Source organism: Xyrauchen texanus, chromosome 46, assembly GCF_025860055.1.
Source record: "Xyrauchen texanus isolate HMW12.3.18 chromosome 46, RBS_HiC_50CHRs, whole genome shotgun sequence".
Taxonomy (NCBI): domain Eukaryota; kingdom Metazoa; phylum Chordata; class Actinopteri; order Cypriniformes; family Catostomidae; genus Xyrauchen; species Xyrauchen texanus.
In genome coordinates this window covers 15,981,580-16,005,191 of record NC_068321.1, presented here as the reverse complement: position 1 = coordinate 16,005,191, position 23,612 = coordinate 15,981,580, and the positions used below count along the sequence as shown (strand labels likewise).

At 36.8% G+C, this 23,612-nt stretch overlaps 1 protein-coding gene across 3 annotated transcripts in view; it reads left to right on the top strand.

Moving 5' to 3' along the window:
• LOC127638624 (BTB/POZ domain-containing protein 10-like) overlaps window positions 1-23,612 on the top strand; it is a 30,031-nt gene that overhangs the window by 4,711 nt on the left and 1,708 nt on the right. Inside the window, exons 2-8 of one of the 3 annotated variants that reach the window (XM_052120229.1) lie at window positions 436-585; window positions 12,538-12,740; window positions 13,827-14,076; window positions 15,579-15,681; window positions 18,980-19,100; window positions 19,509-19,706; window positions 21,444-21,554. In XM_052120229.1, coding sequence (XP_051976189.1) covers window positions 485-585; window positions 12,538-12,740; window positions 13,827-14,076; window positions 15,579-15,681; window positions 18,980-19,100; window positions 19,509-19,706; window positions 21,444-21,554 — 1,087 coding nt within the window. In that variant the 5' untranslated portion in view covers window positions 436-484. Of the gene's footprint in view, window positions 1-435; window positions 586-1,754; window positions 1,826-5,149; window positions 5,389-12,537; window positions 12,741-13,826; window positions 14,077-15,578; window positions 15,682-18,979; window positions 19,101-19,508; window positions 19,707-21,443; window positions 21,555-23,612 lie in introns of those variants that run through there. The other 2 variants (XM_052120230.1, XM_052120228.1) reach the window with 2 other exon arrangements.

Here is a 23,612-nt window from a genome sequence, read left to right as displayed (position 1 = left end):
CCAGTCGTATATGTGAGTGATGTACTTGCACTGTAGAGGGATGTGAATTTTTTTTTTGACATCAGTGATTAAGTTGTGTACACTTGTGTATTCAAGGTGCAGGGATAGTGCTTTAATACCTTTTACTTGATGGTTACACCACTTAATATTTTAAAGTAATAAAATGAAAATTTTAAATGAAACCAAATTAGACTCAACGATTACATTTCTACTTGACACCGTGTTTTAAACTAGATTTTTAAAGGATTTCTCATTTCATCTCGGACAACCTTATTTGTCATTGACCCAAATATCAAGCAAACATTGTTGAATAATGTGTGCCCATATAAAAGAAGCAATTTGATGCAAATGGACAAAAAAGGTTAACAAATACAAAGTAACATATCACAGTAACAACCTTAAAGACATCTTTAACACTTTGTTTTTCTCTATTAGGATATGAAGTCTGAAGACCTGTAAATCCTGTAATATCAACTTAGTTGAGATGGCATCACGCCCCATTTCTTATGACAGCCATTTGAGTGACTCCGAAAATTGGGATCACAGGACAACTTGTCGGTCAAGGAGAATTTGCAAACCCTCAAGGTAAGACCGGATGATAACAAATGTTTCAATAGGAGTATCCACCTCCAGACATACTGTATCCCTGCCAATGTGTTCTATTGTCTTCCTGTTGTCTTCCAAAACTTTGCATCATCAAATGCATTTGGCATTGAACAGAAGATTTGTTTGATTTTAAATTTTTTATTTCACCAAACACTCTTCTTATATACATAATATCTATCTATCACTAATGGATCTACAAAATTCCCAGATTTTGTAAAAGTTTTAAAATATTTTCCAGACAATTAGAAAATAATAAAATAAAAATATTTTGATCTGTTTTATTTTTCATATATCAAAGAGAAAATGCAACAAATCAGGACAAATCTATAACAGGATTCATTACTTTCACACTGTCCCTGCGTCCCAAATGGTATAAATCCTCCTCCGAAGGGCACTTTCAGTGGGGGAAAGATTTCCCCCACTGAAGGGTCGTTCCAAACCGAAGGGCTCATAAATAGCTGCTTCAAAGTGCCCTTCGAAACGGGCATTTCCGTAGGGTTCAACTGAATGGACACTTCGCTGCCAAGCGGTCCGAAACCGGAGCATACGTCACAAATCTGTAGGTTTGCCAAGTGTAATTAAGTTTAAATTAAAGCAGCTGCAACATCAATCTCTTTAATCTATAGACAAAAACATGTGACATCCCTTCATCTCCATAGTCTATAAATGTTTTTAATTATTATAATTAAATTTATAAAATTATTTTAAATCCCTGGCTTTTTGTTTGAAACTGGTTACTGCTTGTATTATTTTACTGCAACTTCACTGGTTCAGTTATTCGAAAGGAATTTAATAAAAAAATTAATACGCAGTGACGTTTTATTTAATATATGCACTGTACATTTGTTTATTTGTTTATTTAAAATAAATGAAACAAAAATATGTAAACATGAATTTTCTTTTCAGTTTCGATTCTTAATGCAGTCAGTGATGCAAAATCATGTGTAAATATTTCTGATTAGGTACAGGTGATGTTCATTAGCGTCATCCTTTTTTCAATGGCAGCGGCTCCTTTGGCTTGGATAGATGATGCTGAATTACCAATATTTTTTAGCCCTATACCCTTCAACCCTCCGAAGCTCTCACTCTGGAGGGTAAACCCTTTTAAGGGATTTGGACATAAGGATGAGACCTTCGGAATGGAATGCACCCGGTAATTTCATGAGTCGAAACTGGCTGTCAAACACATATTGAGATACAAATGGCACATAATCTACTCGTAAGTATTTTCTCAGGCACTTATTGAGTCTAAAAAGATGCACAACTTGTCAGTAGTACACTAAAATGACAACAGTCATATTCTGCTGTAAATGTGTTATACTTGCTATAGTTTACTTCCATGTTGTTTCTTCATCAAATAGCAATGTCAAATGTATATCAAGTCAATCACTGAAACAACAGAACCATATTGAGTAACAAATAGCATGTACAGTGCATCCAGAAAGTATTCACAGCGCTTCACATTTTCAACATTTTATGTTACAGCCTTATTCCAAAATTTATTAAATTCATTATTTTCCTCAATTCTACAAACAACACCCCATAATGACAATGTGAAAGAAGTTTGTTTGAAATCTTTGCAAATTTATTAAAAATAAAAAACAAAAAAAAAAATCACATATACATAAGAATTCACAGCCTTTGCTCAATACTTTTTTTAACCACCTTTGGCACCAATTACAGCCTCAAGTATTTTTGTGTATGATGCTACAAGCTTGGCACACCTATTTTTGGGCAGTTTCTCCCAATCTTCTTTGCAGGACCTCTCAAGCTCCATCAGGTTGGATGGGGATCATCGATGCACAGCCATTTTCAGATCTCTCCAGAGATATTCAATCGGGTTTAAGTCTGGGCTCTGGCTGGGCCACTCAAGGACATTCACGGAGTTGTCCCATAGCCACTCCTTTGTTATCTTGGCTGTGTGCTTAGGGTTGTTGTCCTGTTGGAAGATGAACCTTCGCCCCAGTCTGAGGTCCAGAGCGCTCTGGAGCAGGTTTTCATCAAGGATGTCTCTGTACATTGCCAGTTCCTGCTGCTGAAAAACATCCCCACAGCATGATGCTGCCACCACCATGTTTCACTGTAGGGATGGTATTGGACAGGTGATGAGGTTTCCTCCAGACATGACGCTTGCCATTCAGGCCAAAGAGTTCAGTCTTTGTTTCATCAGACCAGAGAATTTTGTTTCTCATGGTCTGTGAGTCCTTCAGGTGCCTTTTGGCAAACTCCAGGTGGTCTCATGTGCCTTTAACTAAGGAGTGGCTTCCGTCTGGCCACTCTACCATACAGGCCTGATTGGTGGAGTGCTGCAGAGATGCTTGTTCTTCTGGAAGGTTCTCCTCTCTCCACAGAGAAACGCTGGAGCTCTGTCAGAGTGACCATTGGGTTCTTGGTCACCTCCCTGACTAAGGCCCTTCTCCCCCAATCGCTAAGTTTGGCCAGGAAGCCAGCTCTAGGAAGAGTCCCGGTGGTTCCAAACTTCCATTTATGGATTATGGAGGCCACTGTGCTCATTGGGACCTTACATGCTGCAGAAGTTTTTCTGTACCCTTCCCCAGATCTTTGCTTCGATACAATCCTGTCTCGGAGGTCTACAGACAATTCCTTGGACTTCATGGCTTGGTTTGTGCTCTGACATGCACTGTTAACTGTGGGACCTTATATAGACAGGTGTGTGCCTTTCCAAATCATGTCCAATAAACTGAATTTACCACAGGTGGACTCAAATCATGTTGTAGAAACATCTCAAGGATTATCAGTGGAAACAGGATGCACCTGAGCTCAATTTTGAGTGTCATGCAAAGGCTGTGAATACTTATGTACATGTGTTTTATTTAATTTTTTATTTTTAATAAATTTGCAAAGATTTAAAACAAACTTCATTCACATTGTCATTATGGGGTATTGTATGTAGAATTTTGAGGAAAATAATGAATTTTATAAATTTTGGAATAAGGCTGTAACATAACAAAATGAGGAAAAAGTGAAGGGCTGTGAATATTTAACGGATGCACTGTATACGTGTACACGTTTATGGGATGCTGATAATTCACTGTTGTTGCACAGAAATTAAACTTGATATAGGATTTATTTTAATGAATATTACTAACTTATCTTGTAATAAACAATTAAATAGATATCCTCTCATAGTAAACTTTATATAAATATGAAATAACCATACAAATATAATTTATGGAAGTGCTATTTTTTTATTTTTTTTACTTGCACTACTACATCCCTAGGCTCTCTAGTGACTCTATACACTTTTTTTTTCTTTTTTTTTTATCAAAACCATTATAATTATTATTATAAAAAAATGTTGTGCAATTTTAGCATTTTTATTTGTGTTACACTATTTATAAGAGAAAGATTGAGGAATACTGTGGGAACAACTCCAAAGAATAGATGAGGTAAAGGGGGTTGAATGAGGTCTTGGGACTCTAAAGGTCCGTATGTGTTAATGTTGATCTTCTGCATCAATTTTCACTGCAGTTCAATCAATAGTCAATCCATTAGATCCATCTATTTATTTGCCTTAAGGATGTATCTTAGGTAGATTATAATGGCCATATGTGTTCCAGGGATTTTTGTAAATGTGTTATAATAAAGATTGCAGTCTTTGGTACCTTGTCAAATTCACTAGTGTCTGTGCATGCTAAGCTGCTGGGGGAACAGTTTGTAACTGTTTATTCTTTAAATCGTGTTATGAAGGATGTTAATTTTTCCCTTTAGGGTTCCCACGGTCATTGAAAGCCTGGAAGAGTCAACTGATATTTATTAGTCATAAGGTGTGGGAACCCTGTAATTTCACATTATGTGCAGACTGCATGTACTTGCAAATGTCTTTGTGGACAGCTGCGCCACCTGTTGGCTTTAAAAAAAACTGTTGGAAAAAAGGATGTATTTGGAAACAATGGCCATTCCACATTATGTTTATGAATGAAAGAAAGGTTAACGAAAGCTGTAGTGAGGCACTGTCGGGAAAACGGTAAAAATCGATCGTTTTGGAAAAAATATCCTTTTCGCTATTTACAGGACGATGGAAAAAAGATGAAAGAAAAAAAATCTCTTTTTTTATCTAGTACGCTCCAAGAACGTCCTTTTATAGCATAACCTTTACACATTACTAAAACTATTAAGGAAAAAATATATAATTGATTTCGAACGAATATATCGACTGAATTGAAAACATGACATATTTTGCATGACCGTGAACACCTTAAATTTGCACCACAATCGCAATAAGATGTAGTAATAGTAATCATAAAAGTCAAAATATTTGTATGATACTGTAAACTTTCTTGCCATTGATTCACTTTAAATGCCAGTGTGGATCAGGAAAATTTTCCATTGGCATCACTTCAACTGACCCTTGTGTTATCACGCATGAGAGAATCTACAGTATCAGGAGATGTTATAACAGGTCGGGCTACGTCATCAAGGCAGCCTCCGCGTGCCACAGTAGCGAAAAAAGCGACCAGCCATTCATACTTGCGCGAGTGTCTCCGTCTGGTTACTATGCTACCGTCCTGCCGTGTCTCGCGCCGATGCTACCAGAGGGCGTCCTTTCTTTTGGGAGAGCACCATTTCAAGGCTGTGTTTGCAGCGAACGACTTACACAAGAGTCCTAGAATTATGCTGAAGTTGGAAAGTAATGCCCGAGGATGCTAAGTCGGCTGGCAAGCCCTCTTTGTCCGAAGGAGCGCGCGTCCTTTGTGCGTTCATTCCTCAGTTGCTGTCGTGCTGCTTTGTCTTCAATTTAAAGCCGCGCGAGACAGGCAGGTACGTACCCGCGCTTCATTTTGAATGAGACTTAAAAAGCTGAATGTTTTCCTCAAGAAACAGTTACAAGTAATGAGAATTAATTAAACGTATTATAATGTTTTTGTTAAGAAACAGACCGTCTATTTATACTATTTAGGAAGCTGTTCTCTCATCAAATATCCTATCTTTTTAAAAATATGTTCAGTTTAATCAGTTTAAAGCATGTCTGGATGCTGCGTGCTTAGGAAACGCATTGTCCTGCTGTTTAACATTAGAGGAGCGGTGTCAGCAGTGCACTGAATTATTAATGTTACTTTCTCTGTAAGTAACAGAACGCTTTGTGCACCCTTAGTTACTTGGATAAAATGTCAAGTTATGCATAGTTTTTTCCTTTGTTGATTGACATGCAGAAAGACATATCCCCAATTGGCTTGTCCTGTCATGAAGATGATCTTGTCTCCTGGGGCTCTGGAGACACCACAGATATGCCATCATTCTAATTCTTAGTGAGCCATTTCTGGGCTGATGCAATAGAGAAGAAAAAAGTGTCTGACAATAGTATAGCTTCATGGATATAATTAGCAGATTTTGAATTGATCTAAGAAATGTCCTGTATGCAGTACAATACTCAACACCAGACAATAGTTCATCTTGTGTGCTGGATGAATTTCTGTATTCTGCTAAGGAGTCATCAAACTGGTACTTAAGGGTGCAGCTGAGCTGAAGTTCAGGTTTCACCATCACAGTAATGGCTGTGATCTTGGTAGCTAAAATATCAATCAGAAGGCGAGACTGAGGAAGCTTCTAAAGTGTTAGTAGAATGAAGGTTTGCGTAGAGAATAGATATTGATGGGCAGTGTTTATTAGGACCGGTACAATTATTTGACGCAACAAAAATGTAATAAACAATGGACTACAAAAATTAAACATTTTATTAATAATACAAATATTCATTTAATATCATTAATATAATTAATACAATAATTATTTATGCCATTTCTATTTATGCAAAGTTGTTTTGTAAACTGTTAAACTTAAAATGCAACTTGTTTTTTACTTGAGAATGTATGGCTGTTATTTACAAACACCTTTACACCTACTTATTCATGTGATTATCTAATCAGTCAGTCATATGGCTGCAGTGCATAAAATCATGCACATACGGGTCAGGAGCTTCAGTTCATGTTCACATCAACCATCAGAGTGGGGAAAAATATGATCTCTCAGTGATTTCGACCATGGCATGATTGTTTGTGCCAGATGGGCTGCTTTGAGTATTTCTGTATCTGCTTATCCCCTGGGATTTTCACACACAACAGTCTCTAGGTTTTACTCAGAATGGTGCCAAAAAAACATCCAGTAAATGGCCGTTCTGTAGACAGAAACACCTTGTTGATGAGAGAGGTCAAAGAAGAATGGCCAGACTAGTTTGAGCTGACAGAAAGGCTACATTAACTCAAATAACCGCTCTGTAGTGAGCAGAATCTCAGAATGCACAACACGTTGAATCTTGAGGCATATGGGCTACAACAGCAGAAGTCCATGTTCCTAATAAAGTGCTCAGTGAGTGTAGTTTCTAAAGTATAACCACACAATGTATAAATTAAATATGTTAACATTATTTTAGTTTGATAAACTTAAAATGATCCTGATTTGATCTTGTATAATCATGTAAATACTATATAAATGTTGCATGCATGTTCTGCAGCTGGTGGGAAAATATAACTGGGTGATTCTCACGAAATTAGACATATAAGGTGTCATGAAACATTTTGATGATAAAAGTAAATGCTATCAAAATAAGAAGGATACAGTTATAAACATCTCTTCATGTACTATTTTGCACATGATTTCAAATGACATCATAAATACCAATTTTGTTGTTTTTTCCACATTTAAGGGGAAATTTTTCATTACCGCAACGTGTCCATGACTGGATTTGTGTTCTTTGAGATGGAAATATTTATAATAAAAAAATATAAAAAATAAAAAGCTTCAGTGCATGTTATACTATAAACATTTACAGTAAAGAAACATGTGGTATTTGTTGATCATTGGTAAATGTAGTGACAATAATAAGGAATATAAATGTGTCCAAGACCAATTTTCTCATCCTCCATAACAATTTTCAATCATTGTTTAAGTCCTCAAGGAACTAACATTTTCAAGAAATTTTGTTGGAAGGGACATAATTGACTGTGACACTCAAGATGGCTACCAGGTAAGCAGTTCTTATTTTTTCTCTCCAGATAAAAGTTAAAATTTTGTTTGTCATAGTACCTACACAAGTTTTTAGTTCTCATTACTGAAACATGAGTTTGTGAAGTTTTAAAAAATGTTGCCGTTTTAATTTTTTGATTACTATATACCCCATTATGGTCTAAATATAAAAAGAGAGGGAAAGTTTAGCTAACCCTCATTTAGCTTCCACAGTTAGCAAGAATGTTTAAGGTTGCTCATCCTCCGCAACACCATTATCATTCACCGCAACAATTGAAGGCCTGTTGCGGTGGAGATACTCAATGTTTCGGTAATGAGAAACAGACTTATGAAGGAGGGACATGCACTATAACTCTTGCTCATTTCAATATAACTTGATATTTGCCTTAAACACTTCTTGAACAAATTGCGTAAACCTTGCAGAAATGTCACCTCCTCTGCTAGACATTTCTGCATTTTACCTGACATATGGGCAAAACATAAAAAACGCTCATGAATGAGTTACAGTTGGGGGAAAACGTGATTGGTACAAAGTAGAGATGCACCGATTGCAATTTTCTTGGCTGATTTCGATTTCCGATTTTTTGCAAGTGTGACCTGCCGATACCGATTTTTTCCGATTTTCTTTCTAAGAACTATTAGTCACCACATATACAAACAAAATCTACCTTGCTTCATGCTAAATTTTATTTTCATAATAAAATAAATTATTAAACATTACAATTGCCCCCAAACTGCACTAAGTTACAGGATCTTCTCTCACTTAAACAACTCTCAAAATAAAGTGCTCTGTGACTGGAAAGAGGTAGAAATAACAATTAACTGCAAATGAGTTGCTTTATATAACAGATGTCATTTTCCACTATTTTTATAAATGGACATTTTTCTCTTTATTACTCGTCTAACAAAACAATTCCAAAGATCTGAAAAACTGAAGTGTCCAATACGCTCAACTTACGTTAGATGTCCAAATATCAGTTGTAAAACTGAGCACTGCTTCAGGAATGGCTTGCATACCTGTCAACACTCCCGTTTTTCCCGAGAGTCTCCCGTTTTGTTATTTCTCCCAAAAAAACTCCCGTAATTTGTATGGCCCAAACCACGTTATATGAATAATCACATCAATATATTATTCCAAGGTGGTCCAGTTGCCAGATCTTGAATGAAACGCATCCTACTCACACAATCGAAACATCATACAAATTACAAATCTTTTGTGTCCTCAATCTGGCAACCTACAACCCATTTGCGCTGTTGATATCTGCGCAGGCAGTAGACGCGGGATGTTAAATCAAGCATCACTGGTAGATGGGAGGAGAAGAATCAGCTGGTGCTCCGGTGAAAAAACTAAATATACATGTAAATTTAACAACAGCTGGATGGAAGAATTTAATTTCATATCCCGAAGCCATATCGACAATGCCCACGCCTTTTGTAATGTGTGTCGCACTGATTTTAATATCGGACACGGTGGGAAAAATTACGTTAAATCACAACGGCACAATTTGTATGTATTTAGCCTGCCTCTGCCATCCAGCACCCCCCCTTCCCCTCTCCCGGATTTGTGTACCCAAATGTTGACAGATAACAGGCAGCGTGTGGGACATGACACGAGATTAAACAACTCGGGCAAAGCGACGTCGGAAAGTACCTCATACTCTGTATTGAGGAAATTTATCAGATTTCTGAACCCTTTGTCCTCAACTATGGAGAACAGCTGGTCATCCAGGGCCATGAATTGCATAATTTTCCTTGTAATTGCTTTGGTCTTTTCGCTGCTCATTCCAAGGAATGATAGGAGAGGCTGCTGACTTGTGGCTGGCTCTGAGCTCTGGCTAGCTTTAGCCGCTTTCACTATTTAGCTTCTTTTTTAAAATGGGCATTTTCAGCTGGGTGATGGTGTTATAAGTGTCTAATTAGGTTTGTTGTTCCGAAAGTTATTGTGGTGGTTCCCCCTCGGTTTACTTTGGCCTTACAATTATTACACATTTCGAACTTTATATATACTTCACTCACACAGTGAAGATCTCCCACGCCAATGACATGTTACACGCGGCTGTGATGTCATTGCGTGCGCCACTGGCAACAAAACGGACCGGCTTGGAATCGGTAAGACGTGAGGCTGACCGGCCGGTTACCGGTCCGGGCAGAGCATGCGGAAAATCGGCTAATTCCGGTCCCTGGCCGGTCGATCGGTGCATCTCTAGTACAAAGCAGTCGTTCCAGTTGTTTGTTTTAGTTGTTTGACCAACTCATAAATAGAGTTGCTGCTATTCAAGTTCTTCACATGAAATTATTCTCAGAAAAAGGTTGTGTGGTTGAATGTCAGGACCAAAGTGTTTTAGCCAAACTAAAATCTTTTTACAAGAGCACATGATGCTGTTACATTTAAATGTTTCTCAGGACCACATGATAATATGTTACATTGAAAAAGTTCTCATGAACACATGATTATATGTTATACTAGAATGATAATATTTATACTAATGGTTGTATATTTGTTAGTACTACAGTGTAGGCTACATGACATGATTCTTTATGAGCATAACATTGTAACTTATATACACAACACTTGTTAACACAAGGCATGGTACTGTGATGATTACGATAAATGAGAAAATGAAACTCTGTTCATGAAATAAATATTATTAAAAAAATTGTATGCGTTTTAAATATGTAAAATAGGGTTAGGCATCAAACCCCTTTGTCAACAGTTGATGTGTGAGCTAAATCTCATTTGAGAAACATTGATCCTCATTACCGAAATGGCAGTTTCATTACCGCAACATGTATCTATTTTACAAATTAAGTAATAATTAGATAATCATATTTTGTTTTAAAATGTATATACATATTACACAACACTACTTATTTAAGGTCTGCTACATAACAAATGTACATGTTATCTTTTAGTAAAACAATTAAATAAAAGAAATTGTAAATCATCACGTATGTTTCGGTAATGAGAGAAAATAAGGAAATTACAAAAAATAATAAATATGAAAAAGTAATCTCTCCAGAGTTTTACATAGCTTTGAGCATGAGTAATAAGAGTCTACTTTAACATTAGCCAAAAATACAAATTTTTAACCATGTATTTAATGTAATGTCATGTTGCGGTGATGATACTTTTTTATGGACTTCATCTAAAAATGTAAATAATTATATAGGAAATATTTTTTTAAATCTTGTAAAAATAATGGTTTAGTAAGTTCAGACCTTAATCTTATATGTGCAAAAAGAAAATTGGCTTTAAGGGCATTTTAAAAATTCTGATGCTGGACACCTTCTAAATCTGGATTTCGTGAGAATCACCCAAATTTGAGCAAAACAGATGCAGCACTTATTGAACTTATCAAATTTGTTGCTGATGTTGTGTGTGTTGTTGCTGTGGGCTTTGGTCACGCTCTGGTTGGTAAATGGGGTCACATAGCTCGTGGCTGGTGCAATCATGAGCGCCAAAATAAATTGACGAGTCCAGATTGGGCAGCACTTTAACTCAGGTAAAACAAGCCCTATTTCCAGCCTATTCATCATTTATTCAAACAGAATATTCTGCATGCTTGATTGACCCTTCTCTCTTTATTTTGTTGTGCAGGGGAAGTAAAAGGCAATTTGTAACTGCTTTAGTATGTGCTGATCTCCAGTCTCCTTGATTCAAGGGCATTTGCTTTATAATGATACTGTTTCTGCCCCACTGGTGAATTATTATTATTATTGCCAGAAAATATTATCAGCACCTGGTCTTTGCTTGGATTGTCTGGAGCTGTGATTGTCAATCTTGTACAATGCATACAATGCAAGGGAATAATGGCCAGAACTTTGAAGGTCCTAAAAGCACAAAGGCAGCATAAAAGTAATCCATATGACAGTGGTTTAATCCATATCTTCAGAAATGACATGATAGGTGTGGGTTAGAAACAGTTCAATATTTAAGTTCTTTTTAACTATAAATCTCCGCTTTCACACTCTTATGTTTTTTGCGATTTGCATTCTTTGTGCATATCGCCACCTACTGGGCAGGGAGGAGAATTTATAGTTTTATAGATTACTTTTATTCTGCTTTTTATGTGCTTTTCGAACCTTAAAAGTTCTGGCCACCAATCACTTGCATTGTATGGACCTACAGAGCTGAGAATGTAATCTAAAAAATCTTCATTTGTGTTTAGCCGAAAAAAGAAAGTCATACCCATCTGGGGTGGCATGAGGGTGGGTAAATTATGAGAGAATTTTTATTTTTGGGTGAACTATCCCTTTAAGACTTGAGTTCCGAAATCAATTCAGTGCACATGAAGGATTTATATACGAATTGTATAAATGCAAAATATCCAATTGAGTTCACACTCTTCACTGACTATTTGGAATGCCAGCTTAAGTTCATGCTGTCATTAAAGCAAAAAGAAGGGCCTTCCAAATACTAAGAAATTCTCGAATTCATCTTTTCACTCAAACTGCTAAGCTAATATTTTAATTTGTAATATAAAATACTGCATTAAATTATAATAATGCAGAAAGAAGCATTTTCACAAGTGGACTCAGACTTTTAATGTTTTGAAGAAGTATTACATATTTAATAAAGACTGTTGCCTAAAAGAATTTAGCCTTGTTAAAATTGAAACTCACTCACTTTTTCATACAAGCAAACCTCATGAGGTAAATAAAATTGAGACAAATGGGAATGCATCATCTTATGATTACATGGGTCAATAACGCAGACAGATTAGGCCACCGTGAAAGCGAGCCTGCCCTGTTGTCCTTGTTTCGTGGTGCAGGTTTTCAGTGAAAAACAAGAAATTGTGATTTACTGTCACTGCACTTTCTCTTTTAGATCCCCAATTTCATCCAAGTTTATTGCATGCACTCACCGAGTTCCTCACCTTGTGCAGATTCACTCAGACTAGGCAGCTGCTCACATGTGTATCTGACTGTTTTCTATCTTACTGACAGTGGTCAGCCACGTAGAGCTCAGCAGGAGGAAGAGTTGGTGAAAATGAATCTGCATGGAGCCAGTGGAGGAGGAAACCTGGATCACACCAGGGAGCGACGACGGTCTGGAGATCGCTCCAGGGACTCTTCACATGAGAGGGGTGAAGGACAGCTGACCCCTTGCATCAGGAACGTCACTTCGCCCATACGCCAGAATCTCAGTGGTGGGTTTTGGGTTATGATGAATTCAGGAACCAGTTAATTTAAAATATATATTTTGATTTAAGTTTTATTTATTTAATTTAACTGCAACTTCACACTAGCTGTTACTAAGATGTATGACTTGGTTGCACAAATTGATAGGGTGGGAATCTGTAGACACCTTATGATTTGATTCAATGTTTATTTAGGGAGCCACAATTTGGTACCAAAAAAATTCTCCCCAATTTGGAATGCCCAATTCTATGCTTTAAGTAATGCTCTAAGTCCTCGTGGTGGTGTAGTGACTCGCCTCAATCCGGGTGGCGGAGGACGAATCTCAGTTGCCTTCCTGTCTGAGACCATCAATCTGTGCATCTTATCATGTGGCTTGTTGAGCGCGTTACCGCGGAGACATAGTGTGTGTGGAAACTTCATGCTATTTTCCGCAGCATCCACGCCCAACTTGCCATGTGCCCCACCGAGAGCGTACCACATTATAGTGACCACGAGGAGGTTACCCTATGTGACTCTACCCTCCCTATCAACCGGCCCAATTTGGTTGCTTAGGAGACCTGGCTGGAGTCACTCAGCATGCCCTGGATTCGAACTGGCGTCTTTACTCGCTGAGCTACCCAGGCCCCCCTAAACAATTCGTGATCTCTGTTCAATAACAGTGTAGGTACATAGCATGTGCAAGCCACCTTAACTTGCCAAAGATATACGCTGCTACACCCAAATTCTGTGTGAAGAATGTACATAAAAATGTACTAAAATAAGTAACGTTAAACTTAGTTGTTGTGATTTTGGAGCATACAGTCTTCTGCAAATGTGAAATTTGTGTAAATCCATTTTTTCCCTTTAAATGACACAAAATGCTAATATCTTTTTGCATAAACAGAATTATTAATAGGTAATTTAAAATTATGATTTTTTGCTGTTGTTGATTGATTTAGAATCGTACATAAAATAATTGTATTGATGAGTATTGATGAATTAACTTTTTCCTCCTCTAACATATTTGCTTCTGTAGCATATAGATGCACAAGTCTGCAATCAGCATGTTTACTTTATGATGTTACTGATATTTAACTCCCCTGTCCATACCATAGATCGTGAACGGGATTCTGGTTGCTCATCACGCTCCACGAGTCCCAGACAACAGAAAGCATGCACCTCCAGCTTGTTCTATGGTGACCCCCATGGTAAAACCTATATCTCATCTGACATGATCTATGTGTGTGAAAAGGAGAGCCCTCGTAGTTTGAGGACTACCGAAAGAGTTACTCTGATTGTGGATAACACACGTTTTGTGGTCGACCCATCTATCTTCACTGCCCAACCCAACACCATGCTTGGCAGGTAGGATAAAGCTTAGTTCTGAATCTTAAAAAACAGAGCAATGTTTGGGGGAACGCAGTATTACATTTTTGGGGGAAATCAACTTACGGCTTTCTTGGTTGTCTCTGCATATTAAGCTGGGATAGGAATAAGTATTATAACTAGGGCTGTTGATTTAACGCTTTTATTTAGTGCGATTAATTGTATAAACAAGTAACACATAAAAAAATTTACTCAATTAATCATGCTCCCAGACCATAAAAAGGAAAGTTCACCTTCATATTTTTATGAGTCTTAGTCACCAGGGGCCAGTAAGTGCAACTCCACCGGAACTGACAATGTGCAGATGTACTGACAAAAAACCATATTGACTGTCGGCAGACTGCACAAGATGAGGACATGTTCTTCCGTTCAAACACATCTGCTCCGTCAAGCATCTCTGAATGCAGGATTCTCAAGATGTGTTTTTCTAAGTTTCAAACTATGTTTAAGTTCTGTGTAGCTAGACCATTTGGCAACCAAAGTGAGATTCTCTCCATCCTACCTCCGTACAGATTGACGAGTTCATGGACCCTTCACTAAGCCTGATCTTAAAACCGTTTCTGACATTTTCTCTGACAAGTGTTTGCTTTTTCCCAATGATAGTCTATTGGAATAATAAGTGTTTGTGAAGTTTTAAACAGAATTTTAAATAAATTATAAAAAAAAATAAATTGTTGCAGGGTCACTTTTCAAAGTGACACAAGGTACCTGGAGAGGATACACAGTGTTTTTTCTTTTTTCAATTCTTTAAATAAATCTTGACAAGAACATGCTATAGATTAAACTGTGTGAGCCCTCATTTCCAAATGAACATGTATAACATCAGCAAGGACACCTACTTTTGCTCCAAGGTAAATTAAAGGTGTGTAATCACTATTAAATGATGTTTTTCTCTTTTCAATTGATGTGATAATAGTTTACCTCAATTCTGATTCATGGTCTCCACAGTTTCAGTTAACTTACTTTTGTAATTTAACAATTTCTTTGACAAAAAACATCAGATTAATATGCTATAAAATGTCACTTTTCATTCCAGACTACTTAAAAATATTATCACTTACATTTATGAGAATATTTAGCCAAAAGCCACACTGTTTGTGGCACTCTCCCATTCATTCCTTTTGGGAAGTTCTGCAAAGCTTGTCAAAGCATGCCTAATCAATGGTTTACTTGTCTGCCACAATAATGTGAATGCATTTTAATTATCTGAATTATAATTTGTATATATTAAAAAGTATTTAAATATAATTATCATTATTTATTAAAATATTTTTAGTTGGGGTGATTTTCCTGCAACATGTAATAAATTACGATTAATTTGATTTAATTATCAGCACATCATATAATGAATACGATTACAAATTTAAATGGATCGGCAGCCCTAATTTTAACATAGAAAAAATGACACATCACCTATATGTTTGACTTATTGTGTTGACTGTTGATTTTGTAATACGTGACTGGTGTGTTTTGTTTTTAAGGATGTTCGGATCTGGAAGGGAACACAACTTCACACGTCCTAATGAAATGGGCGAGTATGAGGTTGCAGAGGGAATCAGCTCCACTGTGTTTAGAGCCATTTTGGTGAGTGCACTTTGCTTTAAAAGCTTTACTGAGGTTTATTTGACTTAGTTGACCACATATTGATTAAGTGGTGGATTAGTCTGCACTGCAGTATCAAAAGCTGCATGACTTCAGCTCAAAACTGTGCTTTTTATTCCATCTTTATGCAGATCTACCTCATGTAAAAATGTCAACTCTGCACAATACTTTCCCCACTGTCTTCATTCTTTGTTTTCTTTTTTTATCTTCATAGTCAGTGCCAGAACCCCCCCCCCACCAAAGTAATTTTTGGCTTGATTACAGCACTAACCTTTAGATTGACTTTTAATCTATTTAAAAAATGGATAGTTCTGGTCCTGGATGCTGATTGGTCTATCCAATCTTCCTGCCATTCTAAAGTACACAAAATATTTAACAGCTGTGCCTGTGACATGAAATACCTGTCAGGGAATTTATTTTGGTGATTCTCACAAAACCTATAAGAAAATTTCCTGGGGATATTCAACTTCAAATTAATAAACATGAAATTATATTTAGCCTAAACAAAATAAAGCTGACATTTTAGATTTTTTTTTGCATTGTGACATTATTTTTAGGACACATTTTACCCTCAGGTCCTATTATAGTACTGTGCCTGGATGTTTTATTTTTACTATGGCCATTGTTTTTGGTGATGATTGTCATTAGCGTAACACATATTACATTCTTTTACAGTGGGTTTTTAAAATGAAATTGTCGAAATTGAAAAGCTGTAAAGGGAGCTCTACTATGATGTATAAAAACATTTAAATATATAAATAAATGTATAATTCACATTGCAGTAGTGTGAATGTCATAATGACCATCTTTTTTCGCATTGCAGCAATTTAGGGGGTACATTATGTGTCATGAAAAAATGTCTCAATGTAAAAATCTTAAAGCTAGGATGTGTAATCTAGAGAGGCTAGCAGTTAGCAAGCTAGCTTTGAAAGCATAGAGCCCGCCCTCGCTTCAGAGGTGTCTCCAAAGCCACGCCACTATCACATGTCTAACACACACACAGAGCAGAGTCTAAGCGCCAGGAGGAGAGACGTGTTGGTGGAATCGATTGCAATGGTTTCAGATTACCTCATGTCTCATTACAGGTTAGACATTACAATAATAACAAACGTAATTCTCGTGCTCACTCTTTAGAATACAAGGTGATGGTTGTTTTGTTCACTGTATAAACTGCGCGTTGCCCATACAGCTAAAGTTCCACTTACTGCCATCTGGTGTAAACTGGTGGTACTACAAGCTTGCATTTCTCAGGAATCTTCCTTATAACATTGCTAATAATTGTGTTAATTTTTTTAAAGCGTTATTTTTTATAAAATTGTGTGTGTGTATATATATATATATATATATATATATATATATGACCACTTAAATTATTGATTGATATCAGGATGTGAAGAGACTTTCAACTTTTCAACTTTTTAGTATAACAAAAAAAATTCTGGAAAAGATTGCACACTCTAGCTTTAATGGCCATAAAAAATAGACTTGATTTTCTATATGCAGAAATTAATTTTGTATTAGTTTCTTTTGATTTTTTGAATTGAGCAAAATAGTTCCAGGATATTTTCTTGAAATTTTTAGATGTTGCATTGTATGTTGCATAGTGCACTGACAGAACAAACATGTGATGTAATCCAGAATTATAGTTATTATGATAATGATATTATGACAATAATTAAAACTACCATAATCTCAACATTAACTTGTTTTCTTAAATTAAAAAATTAAAATACAGACTACTCTACCTCAGTAACTGTCCACTTTTTTGTGCAATTCATTTGGCTTTTCATTTCAATCATTAACATTACACAGTTATTATACAAACAGCTCTGGAAATACTTTAATATTTATTGGTATGTGTTTGAGTAAGATGAACATTTTTGTTTTATTCTGTAGAGTACTGACAACATTTCTCCCAAATTCTAATTAAAATATTGTAATTTAGAGCATTTATTTGCAGAAAATGACAACTGGTCAAAATAACAAAAAAGATGCAGTGTTTTCAGACCTTGAAAAATGCAAAGAAAACAAGTTAATATTCATTTTTAAACAACACAATACTAATGTTTTAACTTGGGAAGATAATATCAATATTTGGTGGAATAACCCTGATTTTCAATCACAGCTATCATGTGTCTTTGCATGCTTCCACCAGTCTTTTCTGTTGCTGTTGGGTGACATTATGCCACTCCTGGTGCAACAATTGAAGCAGCTCAGCTTTGTTTAATGGCTTGTGGCCATCCATCTTCCTCTTGATCACATACCAGAGGTTATCAAAGGGGTTCAGGTCTGGAGATTGGGCTGGCCATGACAGGGTCTTGATCCGGTGGTAATCAATTCACACATTGATTGACTTGGCTGTGTGACATGGAGCGTTGCCCTACTGGAAAAACCAATCCTCAGAGTTGGGGAACACTGTCAGAGCAGAAGGAAGCAAGTTTTCTTCTGGGATAACCTTGTACGTGGCTTGATTCATGCGTCCTACACAAAGAGGTGGTGAACAAAATCAAGGTGTGGATGGAGGACCACCGGATCAAGATTACAAAAATAATCATTTTACTCAATCACATACCTATAAATATTAAATCCAGAGAAACTGATAATTTTGCAGTGATCTCTATTATATAAAGCCCTTTACAGTTTTTAATGGTGTTTTACAGAATTTAAGAAACATGCTACAATTTGTGTTGTGTTACTCAAAATGTCTTTACAGCTTTTTTTATAGTCTTAATTTATGTCTGTTACAAGCTTGCTAATTTTTCCTGGTTATATTTTCAAAGTGTTTTTACATAGGTTTGTACTTTTGGAGCTGCAGTTTATACAAGCCAGCACAAAAAGACTCTTCCGTAGATAATTTGGGCCACAATTTGGATTTGAAGCCTCAGGCTTTTATTATTAGACGCTCTGTGGTATTGAAAGGGTTAAGCTTCTACCACATAAGGCTCTGCTCTGTGGAAAAATCAGGAAGGCACACATTAGAGAGCACTACAGAAATAACAGCCATTTTGAACCTTTTATTTTCTTTTTTGTTTTGTTTTTTTGAATTGAAGCTATTTGATCGGTCTCTTGATGCTGTGCATATAGCGGAGCTCGTTCGATGTTTGGCTGGCTTTAAATGGATCAGTGCATGTGAGGAGAAGAAAAAGCAGGGGGAAGTGAGTGTGTGTGTATGTGTGTTTATTTGGCATCAGAGCCATTTGCTTCTGTTTAGAATAAGTTCTGCTTCAGTAATGGCTGCCTGTTTGTTTTTTCCTTTGCGTCTTTCCCTTTTAAACTGCAGGATTATTACAAATCAGGGATAATCCGCTGCCCTGATGGGATCTTCATCCCGGAGCTGAGAGAGGCATGTGACTACCTTTGCATTGCCTTTGACTACAGCACCATCAAGTGCAGAGACCTCAGTGAGTATTGATTAACATGTCAAATGCACTGCAAGGATTTAGCTTTTTGTGCTGGAAAACACCCTGATCGCCACGGCAACGGGTGAAGTGGTTGATGGTCTGAGTGTTTTGGGTGAATGAGGACGGTAGATGTGAGAGAGAGCTAGTGAAAGTGAAGAACTCAGAAGTAGGTCAGTGGTGTATTCAATGCAATAGCCAGATACGGGTCACTGGACGCTATCAATGTGGCCTCTTTATCATGATTGTGCATGCTATTTCAAAGATGACTGTTTAAAGTGAATTTAAAGAGATAGTTAACCCAAAAAGTGACATTTCTGTCATTATTTATTTGAATCATTCATCTATGAGTCAGTGGTGAATGAATCCTAATGAGCCTGTTTGAATAACACTGGAACATGTCGACTGCAGGTGCACTCATGCACGAGCTGTCTAACGATGGCGCCCGGCGGCAGTTTGAGTTTTATCTGGAGGAGATGGTCCTGCCTTTGATGGTGGCGAGCGCTCAGAGCGGAGAGAGGGAGTGTCATGTGGTGGTGCTGACCGACGATGATGTGGTGGATTGGGATGAAGAATATCCACCGCAGATGGGAGAGGAATACTCACAAAGTCAGTCCATATCCACTGTTGCACCTGCATCTCAATTACATTCTATTACATATATGTCAACAATAGTGTTATGGGTAATTTCTCAGGGGACTTAACGAGAATTGATCTTTTGTGGTAATTGGTGGTGCTTGCTAGGGCAATAATTGTATTCCTTAAATCATGCTGCTTCATAAGAGGTGTGCCATTTCTTATTAAGCAATAGGACTTACAATCTTGGGGTGATTTAAAGGAATTTTCTGGGTTCAGTACAATTTTAGGTCAATCGACTGCATTTGTGGCAAAATGTTAATTACCATAAATTATCGTTTCAACTAGTCCCTCCTTTTCTCTCTCTAAAAAAAAGTAAAAATCAAGGTTACAGAAATGTGAAGCTTATGAATTTATAAAAGCACTCACATTTATTCTTCTGTATTATTTGAACTGTTAAGTTGTTTAACACCTCCTTGATCAAGTCCCAATATTTTACTTAAGGGTTGTTCAATTTCAAAAGCTTGTAATACAGGCTCTGTTTGCTCTATCTCTTTTCTTTTGGTCTTCAATCGTTTATCTAGGTGCCAGCTAACACTAGAAAAAAATATGTTTTCTATCCTTCAATTACAATATACAGATCTGAAAGGCAGGGGGAGCCCCAACGCTGCCCACTGACATCCAGACTTTTTTCAGAAGCCTCACCATAAAATTGTAGAAAAGGTCTAAATGTTATTATAAGAACAGTCATACTCAAAATTATACACACACACACATACATAAGTACATATACACAGACACCCACAAACATTTATTGACAACAGACGTAAATGCAAACTCAAAAATACAGTTTAGCAAGGAAAAAAGTATTGTAAATAAATCATTGTTTGATGTCAATGGGAGGAGTCACATGCCATGTTGGGGTGCCCCCTGCTTTTCAGATCTGTACATTGCAATAGAAATTGATCGACAATTGTATTATTTATTTTTTTGTTCTTGCTGCCATCTAGTGGAAAGATCTAAGACTAATAGTAGAGAGATGGAGCAAACAGAGCATTATTACAAGCTTTTGAAGCTTTTTTTAACAAGATTTTTTAAGCTGCGTTGAGGAGTCTCCTGCCTTTTGAGAACTGTGTTTTGGAATAGAAGTTGATGAGAGTGTTTTTTTTTACAGTGATTTTAGGGTTTATGGCATAACGTCATCATGGCAACAAAGTTGTAACAGAAAAGGTCAGTAAGTGATTTTATCACAGTAAAACCTTGTTAGCATGCATATTTTTTGTCTTGTGGCTATAGTTTTGAAATGGTGAGTATTTTGTAAGTGCATCACTGTAACCTATATTTATTTTTTTAAGAAAAGGAGGGACGAGTCGAAATACATTTTTGTGGTAATCAACATTATGCCACAAATGCTTTAAATTGACCTTAACTTGTATTGAACCTGTAATATTCCTTTAAATGGGTGAAAGAATCCCATAGACTTACATTGAAGGAGGACTCAAGCCATATGCAGGGATCAGAATATCATAGATACTTGTGGCTTGGGTTCTTTTCTACAGAAATTGTACAACTATATTTAGACTTGCTATTATACCAACTACCTACCATGTGAATGAAGCTTTGTATTTAAGCCATTAAATATGGAATCAATACAAGTCATGCAAGTTTACAGGAACTGTATTAGTGGGAAATGTGTTTTTACTGGTAACAGGTAATGTGTTTTGCACATAAGATGGCTCTCTAATTGTTTTCTGTCTTTCTGTAACGCAGTTATATACAGCACAAAACTATACCGGTTCTTCAAATACATTGAAAACCGAGACGTTGCCAAGTCAGTTCTGAAGGAGAGAGGACTGAAGAAAATTCGATTAGGCATTGAAGGTAAAAGATCGAATAACCAGATGTGGATAAAGATGGGTTTTTACTCAGCTGCTTTCAGATAAACATGAATTGAATTAGCCTATTGACTCAGTTACTTATTTGTGTGATTTGTTTACACACAATGGCCCCTAAAAGTATTTGGAAACTGATGCCCCATTTTAAAAAGACATTGATGTAATTTGATTAAATATAATATCAAACCAAATTTATTTTAAAGAAAGAAAGCAGCCAGTGTTTCCCACAGGATTTGTGAGACTGTGGTGGGTGAACCTCAGACCCTCTTGGGGATCCAGGGGCATGGTTTAAAGTTAAATGCATCAATCTGGTGCACTTTGAGAGCAAAATGAAGAGGCTAGATCTATGAAGAACTTTGTGCTCTTGTAGTATGTAAGGAGATTCAGATGGGCAAGGAGAAGGTGAGAACCGGCTTGTCAGTATAAATAATGTTTAATTAAACTCAAAACAAATAGCACAAACATAAACGCACACATGACGGACATGCCCGTAATTCATTCTCTGTCGAACCGTCGTCACCGGCCACCTTTATCCCTCGCATGCCCCATCAGGCCGATTGGGGACCGGGCGTGCGACATTCCAGCCCGGCCCGGCCCCGCCCCCCCCCTCCACTCCATATAGTAATTTAAGCATAAAAACATTGGTTGTATAGATATGAATGGGGAAGACACAGCAAAAAAAGTCACACCACAAAGTATAAGCAAGACCAAGTTTAACGCAGTTTATAAATGGTCAAAACACAAAATCGACTTGAGCATACATTTGAGCCAGGGCTTGACATTAAGCAGTGTCATGTCCTTGTCCTCCAGACAAGTAAATTGGTAATTCACTTGTTCGAGTAAAAAAGTTAATTGTCTGTAGAGAAAAAAGGACATTTAATTTACATGCTCAAGTAACGTGTCAAAGTTTATGTTGTATATTTTTCTACCTAATAGTGTACTTATGCAATCAACTCAATTCTCTGTGACAGAAATGTAATCTGCACTGTGTGGGGGAGGAGGCTATTGGCATATGATAAATAATGTTATGTATGGTAGTCAAATAAAGAAAAGCCTCCATCGCCATCGTTAACAGCAGGGATGCTCATAGTTCTGTGGAATGAGATTACTTTTTCATCATGTTATTGCAGCAAGATCTACAATGTACAATAAAGGATATACATTATCACAATACCAAAATTTCAGTAGTCAGTAGTGAAATTTGACAATTATCAATACCAGGTTTAATACCACAACAAATAATAACACTACCCATATGTTAATTATGGAAGAATGGTTTCAAGTTCTTAAATAATTATTCAAGAATAGTAAACAGTAATAAATAGTCAGTAATAAAATAACAATATAAAACCGCAATGAATAGAAATAGATTTAAAATAATAGATCTGCCACCCCTGGAGTCACGAGTTTGAATGTAGGGTGTGCTGAGTGACTCCAGCCAGGTCTCCTAAGCAACCAAATTGGCCCGGTTGCCTGGGAGGGTACAGTCACACTAAAAATCACATTGAGACCAGTTGGTTAATAATAATGACAAAATTGGCTTAGAAAAGTAATGTTAGTTTGAGAAGAACTCTAGCATAATTTGTTTACATAATGCATTTGGTTTTATATTTTGTATCTAATGCAAAATGCATACATTTTAGACTTGAGTGTCTAAAATCCACCTATGTATGATAAAGTGTGTTTTTAATGTATCCTCCTCTGACCCGAGTGTGACTGCTGGGTGCTCTTTTGACTAGGTTTTTATGTATAAACGTAATGAGGTTTCTTACCAGATGTTGTTTTGTTCTTTCAAAGACAAACTCAGCTGTAATCAGCGGTATGTTGTTTTGTCACATGACTCTGTGCGTCGAAGGTTTAACCCTTTAATGACAACCTAGAGTAGAGTCGTTTCAACGGAGATCAGTCAGTTTAAAATAGATTAAATTATGGATAGCCTATAGAGGAGCCAAAATGTAATGTCAACGCATCTGGACGAGGCATCCCAGAAGATCAGAAGGTCATTGGTTCGAACCCCACAGCCACCACCATTGTGCCCTTGAGC